The sequence below is a fragment of the Gymnoscopelus microlampas genome (assembly GCF_963454915.1).
Source record: "Gymnoscopelus microlampas genome assembly, chromosome: 15".
In the NCBI taxonomy this organism is placed as follows: Eukaryota; Metazoa; Chordata; class Actinopteri; order Myctophiformes; family Myctophidae; genus Gymnoscopelus; species Gymnoscopelus microlampas.
The window spans coordinates 40,812,341-40,820,255 of NC_139952.1; the positions used below are offsets into that span (position 1 = coordinate 40,812,341).

General features: G+C 41.3%; 1 protein-coding gene across 1 annotated transcript; it reads right to left on the reverse strand.

Annotated features, from left to right (window-relative positions):
- Window positions 1-982: 982 nt before the first annotated feature.
- LOC311062434 (histo-blood group ABO system transferase 2-like) lies at window positions 983-4,173 on the reverse strand. The gene has a single exon (XM_084081475.1). It carries the CDS (start codon window positions 4,023-4,025, stop codon window positions 2,898-2,900), a length of 1,128 nt encoding a protein of 375 aa, XP_083937601.1. The 5' UTR covers window positions 4,026-4,173; the 3' UTR covers window positions 983-2,897.
- Window positions 4,174-7,915: the final 3,742 nt, after the last annotated feature.

The window sequence follows — 7,915 nt, forward strand, 5'->3', positions numbered from 1 at the left end:
CTCTAACAGCCATAATCCCCATCTATACTGCCCACTCTGTGCTGCAGCTACACGGATACAGACACAGGGACACGGAGGGACCAACAAACGCAAAGCCCCGTGCGCGGCTGGGGTTGAGCGGGGCGTAGCCCCCCGAAACTCTAGTTCAACAAATAGCAGATATACAAGCTCATAGCGCAGAACTCTGTGCCGCGCTAAGAGCTTGTAGATCTGCTATTTTTGGAAGGAAAAAATGGAAATGTGTCTGGGGGTCCCTGGAACAAAATATTTTGAGATATGGGGGGGGGGGGGGGGGGGGGGGGGGGGGAGACAAATGCATATCATTTTGGGTGGTCCTTGACAAACAAAGTTTGAGAATCACTGATACTATATATATTATATATTATATATTTGTTTTACTGTTAGAATTTAGACATTAGTAGAATACCCCAGAAGCAAAGATTTGAGTTAAAAATGTTAATTAAAAAAAACATGCATTCAAAGATTTGCGTGTGTGTGTGTGTGCGTGCGTGCGTGCGTGGACATATTGTCCAATGCCCACTTAACTGTAGGCCTAGTACATAGGCCTAGCTGTAAGCTGTTAGCACACTTTTGACTTTCTTTGAAATTTTCAGCAGTCATACAGAATGATTGATTTTATTTTTTACTTGCATTTGCTCCTACATTCTGTCAGAAACCCACGATGATATGTGTTGCTATGGGAGCCTTTTTATTTTTGTATTGTATTAGAATGCATTTTGTTTACAACTAAATATACCAGTTTATGAAGAGGTTTTGTTGTTTAACTGGTTGCTGCTGTATGCACACACTTTTGATTTCTTTATTATTTTCAGTTTGAATGTGTTTTGTGTCCTGACTGAGTCCTCCTGATGTTTCAGTTTTGATGGCCAGTCAGTCATATAGAAATGTTAGTTTTTCTATATTTTTGGATTGCATTGAAATGCTCTGGCACATGTAGCCTTATTGGCCACTGTTTGGAGCTTTAATAAACAACAGAAGTTGTTCAAAGATTGTGTCTCATGATGAGTCATTATCAGTTTGGGCCCAGGTGTTTGAATTTGAATATTTTATTAGGCAAAAAATACATTAAATACATTTAAAATACTTTGTCTAAAAGGTCCTTCCAAAAAAAGTAATTGCGGTCTTGTTTCCATTGAGGTCCTCAGTATTCAATTCATAGTCAAATCGTTTTCATTTAGTCTGTAAGTTATGAATTCATACACAGTATGAAACGTCTTATAAACGTCTTAGTGTTAATTTAATTCAAATGGACCCATCATGTCATGTGTACAGAACACTTTTCAGAGTTAAATCAACAATGAGGATTTTACAATGTAGGCTGCAGAAAAGAGGAAAAAACAACTGCTAATGTTGAAAATGCAAAGTCAGACTTTTGGGGAGAAAGGATGCAATTACTGGGGCCGAGAAAAAAAAAGTAAAGTAATAAGTAACTGGTTACTTTTGGCAGGGAGTATGATGTAAAGTAAAGATATTACTTTTTAAACAAGTACACACTTTTGACTTTCTTTGAAATGTTCAGCAGTCATACAGAATGATTGATTTTTTTTCTTGCATTTGCTCCTACATTCTGTCAGAAACCCACGATGATATGTGTTGCTATGGGAGCTTTTTTTTTTGTATTTTGTTAGAATCCATTTTGTTTACAACTAAATATACCAGTTTATGAAGAGGTTTTGTTGTTTAACTGGTTGCTGCTGTATGCACACACTTTTGATTTCTTTATTATTTTCAGTTTGAATGTGTTTTGTGTCCTGACTGAGTCCTCCTGATGCTTTCAGTAGGCTGCAGAAAAGAGGAAAAAACAACTGCTAATGTTGAAAATGCAAAGTCAGACTTTTGGGGAGAAAGGATGCAATTACTGTGGACGAGAAAAAAAAAGTAAAGTAAAGTAATAAGTAACTGGTTATTTTTGGCAGGAAGTAATATGTAAATTAAAGATATTACTTTTTAACCAAGTAATGTGTAGTAAGTAATATATGACTGGTTTTGAGTAACTTTTCCAACACTTAAAATCTAACATGACGGGTTGTAATGGCTTAAAGCAATTAAGAGGTGCAGTAATTAAAAAACGATTGTACAAGGTTTGGTATGTATGTATTTTTTTTTTTTTTTTTAAACACTTTGTTTTTATTTTTCCATATATTGCAAACAAAATACAGGCATATGACTTTATGTATGACATCTTATTCCCCAAATCCCCAACCCTCCCCCCAAGGTCATAACAAGACAAATGACAAGACAAAAAAGAATAAATAATAATAATCACTTAACAATAAAGAAAAAGACAAAACAGACAAACAAACGGACAGACAAACCAAACAGCTTAAATTTTGTCAGAATATGTAGTTCCTTTCAGGTCAAGTTAGACAGTTCCATTATTGAAAGCAATGAATACAAATAAAATGAGAAAATATATATTTCGTATCCAACCACACCTATTAAAGCATTTAAATGCATTAATAGGTTTCTTGTGAATAATTTTATAGATCTTAAAGGTATATAATGCCTACAAGTTTAGATGTTATTTAAACATCTGGATTTAATTTTATAGTATTTTAAGTACATTTTAAGTATATTAATATCCTTATAATTAAATAGGCGTTTACATGACGTCTGAACAACGTCTATAGTCTATAACTGTGTTTAACCCACTGAGCATTTTTCAGGTTATTAGACGTCTAAAGAACGTCTAGGCTAAAACTGGTTTATGACAGGTCTAAAAATGAAAGTTTTTTACTTTTTTTCAACATCTCTAGGCTAAGCTTAGATGTGGTTTCAACGTCATTTGAACGGCTATAGATTTATATCTAGCCGTTCAAATGACATTGAATAGCCTGGGATTTATTTATTTTTCTTCATCAGTGATGACTCTCTTCCTACCAATCCGCGCCGCCGCTCCATCCTGTCCGTACCTTACGGTAGTCCTTGATGACTGCAGAGAATCTGACTATTTTGATCTGTGGCTTTGTGGCGTGGAAGTCATGCCACTGATACTCTGGAGACAGAATCTTGGTGGGTTTGTGGAGCCAAAGGTAGAGGTTCATATGACTCTCTTCCTGCCACGCTGCCTCGATGCCCTGCTGGGCGTCCAGCTCAAAGTTGTCGCTGCACGTCGACAGCATGTGACGGACGGACTCCGGATCCCCTCCGTACGCGCCCGCGGGGTAGTAGAAGTCGCCCTCGTCGGCGGACATGAACGCTTTAGACTCCGGCCTGCGTTCGTAGATGAACTGGCTGCGCTCTAGGTCGAAGAAATTATGGTGCAACACGGCGACCAGCTTACCTAGAGCTTCAGTTCCCCAGCGGTCATGGAACTTCGAATCAACGTCAAAACAGTAGATGTAGTCGGTGCCATCGCGCAGATCCGTTTCGATCAAATTGGCAATGATTTTGAACCTGCTGGCTGTTATGTTCTGCCAGTGTTCTGAGTTTGGCGCCGGCCTGACAAACAACTCCCGTCCTGTAGTCATCTTAACGGAGGGGACTTGCTCTGGCCTATCCGTAAAGACGTAATAATGGACTTTAAATCCCACGAAGAGGTGGCTCTCTGCGGTTTCCAGGAAATCCTTGAGGAATAGGATGTATTCACCAACGGCAAAAACGGTGACTGCTACGGTGATGTTGTAGGGTTTGTAGATGGCGTCCAACAGCGCGGGTTCGAATGTGGATTGCCATACTATGGGAGCTAACCAGGGCGTCATCGCGACAACGTCGGTGCGTCCAGTCAGGGCGCTGGGTTTGTCGTAGCGAAGATTTGTCGTAGCGAATTCCGGTGCAATCGCTCCTCTCGGACACGGCCGGGCCAACGGGACTGTCGGAGCCGGAGGCGGGTGTTCATTCTTCCAATTCGAAGACAGGTGGATTTGGTGGATTAGGTCCTCATTCTTCCAATTCGAAGACAGGTGGAATAGGATAACCGTGGTGGCCAACATTCCCGTGACTATTAGACAAAAGGCCCCTCTTTTGCCTGGTGGCCGGAAACAGCTAGTTTGAGCCATGACCATCCTAGATCTCTAGTCAAAGCTTGAGGGCGAATAGTCTTGAGAAGTCCTATTAGAGATAGTCTAAGAGTGAATTACTTAGTAAATTATTAGAGTTGAATAATTCTGCTTCTCCGACGCGGCTCATATTGTGTTCACCATTTATATAGTGCTTGGCTGGATGCTTGTGACAGCTCACTGATGCCCTCCCATCAAATTAATAAACCGGTTCATCATGCAACGTGTGTGTTCCGCCCTCAGATTCAGGGACGTGCAGAGATAATTAGAGGGGCAGGGGCTGAAATGTCCAAAAGGGCACATCATTGTGGCGACCTAGGTCGCCGGCAAAATTCTTTTGACATTCCTAGCCAGATATGGAGGAATGTCTCATTTTAAATTAACACTAGGTTTATTGTTACGTGTACTGCCGTTTTCTGTTTTCATCTCCCTGTTTTTGTCCTCTTGTCTATCATTCATTCCCAGGTCCAGTCCATGCACTCGTCATTCATCATTCAATCAGCATTCAACTCCGCCTCTCAACGCCAGTTGGTCCTCCAGTCATCGTTCCACCAATCACTTAAAGCCATGTTTCTCCCTTGCCGTACCTCCTCTGAGTCTCTGAGACAGACCTGTTGCACTCTTGGTTCAAGTTAATCCTTTTAAATTGTGTAATTTAAGCCTTCTGTTGGTACAGGGAAGGGTAGCTTTAATTAGTTCCGGGGTAACCCGGCATTACTGCACGTAGATACGTTTCTGTTAATTCACACTAGTATAGAGGTGTGCCACCCATTGTCATTTCTGTTTGTTGTTAGGGAGTTTTTTTTTATCTTTGATGAGGTTAAGTCTTTCCTTTATTTAGGTCCTTCCTTTTCCCTGTGTTTGTTAAGTTGGCATTATTTGTCAGCTCTATGCACTTCAATGTAAAACACTGAATTCACTCATCCATCCGGTTCAAATCTGACATTGGGTATTTGTTATTGTCCCTCCCCTATCCCCTAGACCACCTATTAGGGACGTAACATTTATACAGTACTTGTCATGAATAAATGTGTCCACATAATCCAGTAGGATTATTGGTTATCAAAGCGGAATTTTCAGTTGCAGTTGTTAAGTCAGAGATGCGACATACGGCAGGGATTTCTACTCAGAGGGCATTTCTTTCATTCTTTCATTAACGCAGCATTCAAGTTCAGGAGAGTTTGGAAAAGGCAATTATTTTGAATGCTGCCTATGGGTATCGCATGGAAAGCGGGCATTTACATTTCTTTCACAAGAGTAAATGCTGCAGACCATGGAGAGAGGACACTTTTTGCAGACCCGTGGGGTTGCCGGTCCGCGGAGGCCGCCGAGGCCCACCCCGTGAGGGGCGGGCGGCGGTTGTCTCCCGGCGGCGCGCACTGCGATGGTCACCACTTCCTCCTTTGCCCCCTAGCCAGGTCGACGGCATGCTACGGGGGATCGGCGCCCGTGATCCGTTGCGCAGCTGTTTGGTCGGTCGCCGGAGTACGCGACGCAAGCAGGGTTTGAGAAACGGAGTCTCCGGAGCGCGCCGGGGGCCCTCGGGCGGTCCGTGGCTGGGCAACTAGGTCAGACGGGGCGTCTCGGGCTCGCTAGGACAGGGTCGGCCGCAGAGGAGTGCGGAGGACAGACCAGCGAGGCCTCTCCGCACGTGGTCCCTCCGCGCCTGGTCGGGCCCGCAGGCTGCAAGCAGCGTCTGCCGAAGCACCAGAGGTGTCGGCGGGGCCCTCGCAAGAGGCGGGCTACAAGACGAGTCACATTAAATAGACGAGACACGTATCAATGTCTAGGGAGGTTTAGTGGTAGGCTACCCTTTCTTATATGCCTATTGACCGGTCTATTTCTCATAAAAAGTGCTTGTTTAAGATAAGGCTGAAAATGACCACCTCAGAATGAAATACTATGGGTAAATTATACATTTCCTGAATCCTTAGGGTCATGTCAGTATTCCAGTTGTTGTGTTTTGTGTCTCTGATGTTTCTTGATGCCACAGAACTAAAATAAAATATATGGTTTAGGCGGAAATTGTGAGAAAAAAAAGGTTATTAAAGGTTTGAAGAGTTCCAGTGACCACTGTACTTATCATACCACCAAAGGGCTTGAATGAAAGCTCAAAGTGTCCCCTTAAAAATTATACCAAACATAAAATATAAAACATTGTAATATGTCCTGAACGTGAGCCAAATACCAAGATATGCACATGTGTCTAAAATGCCATTTTTCAATTGGGGGTGGTAACTTTAGCAGCTGATAACCCCAATTTAGCTGGGCCTCAGGAAGGTCTATCATACAAAAATAATATCTAGGGATGTAGGAATAAAAAAATCCCAACTAGAATTTGCCATCCCAGGTGGTACCGATATGTGAGATTTTGGGGTTTGGCCCAAGGACTATTTCCTTTTTGCCACACATCTACACTTCATGGAGTAGGCCTACATTTTTTTGTACCGAATTAACCTAATTAAAGTAATAAAAACCGGAAATAAAAGGGGGAAAACCGCGAAAAAACGGTGCTCTGGCCACACGTGCACGTGATGACACTAAAGTCTCACTCCTAGATTTTCCTGAAACTTGGCAGCCCTTACAGTTCATTCATCATGAGGCAAGGCATGTGAGCAATTGTAGATCGGCTATTTTCAAATGGCCGAAATGTATACAGGGCTAAAGTGGGTAATGTATGTTTTGTAATAATAATGAAAACCCACAAAGTAACTCGTTTTTGAATAATTATAGTGGAGTAAAAGTACAATATTTGTCTCTGATATGTTGTGGAGTTGAAGTGAAAGTACAGAAAACTGTAAATACTCTCTAGTAAAGTAAAAAATACCTCAAAATTGTATTTAAGTACAGTACTGAGTAAATATACTTAGTTACTTTACACCACTGCAAATTACGGACAGATGTTTACCACCACCGGCCCAGGGTGGAGCTGCGCTTTGGTAAGCTCTTAGATCCCATAGGCTGGTGGGAGGGACGCTCGCGCTATGATTTGCTAGATGGTTGTCAAGCAACCGTAACAAAATACATGCATATTTTGTAAAGATGGTTCCATCTTTATATGAAAAGATTCCAATAGTAGGGTAAATAATTAGAAAACTAATTAAAATTATTATGAAGAGGACGTGGTATAATCATTTTATTATTTAGTTATTGCTTTCCTTTTTTCTTTTCTTTAAATTAGGCCTATTTATGTGTTAGTTAATGGTGTATGTTCTTCTTGTCTTCCCTTATCACCACCAATCCACCATGTGTCAACGTTTTTATTTATTTATTGTACTATGCTTCTATTACATTTTATTACTTTGAATGTTTATATCAAAAATAAAGTCGATGATAATAAACGGCGTAGATTTGTTGGGTTGATTTATGCCGTCATAAATTAGTAGATCTACAAATCTACCCCCCAGGCTATGGGACAGGGGCGTTGCGTTTTTTTACATTTCCCATATTCTGCCTACAAGGATCAGATTGACAGTCCAGGAGAACCAATAGACGCGGAGACCGCCAGCGGCTTGGCCAATCACAAGTTCACAAATCCGTGACTTCTCTCTCCGTGTGCACGACACAGTAGAGAGCAGCGTTGCCATGTCCGCTTATTATAAGCGACTTTTCTGTAAAGTTGCTTGTCAATATTGGTAGTAGTTGTGACGCGTTTCTTTCTAAAGTGCAGTTGCTTATTTGGGATTCTTTCCTATTGCTGTTTAAACCAGTGGTTCTCAAACATTTTCTTGTCAAGGACCCTCAAATGTATTTGTCCACAGACCCCCACATCTGAAAATGTTTTTGTGCCATACAATATTTGTGTTAAAATGTTTCAAAAAATATTCAATATTTTTTCAAGATTCGTTTGAAAATAGCTGGGACCCCTTAGCAGATTTTGGTCAATTTGTTTTAAA

What these genes read in the sequence shown, in the direction of transcription:
- LOC311062434 (XM_084081475.1), bottom strand. Translation starts at nt 4,025, where the DNA reads ATGGTCATGGCTCAAACTAGCTGTTTCCGGCCACCAGGCAAAAGAGGG.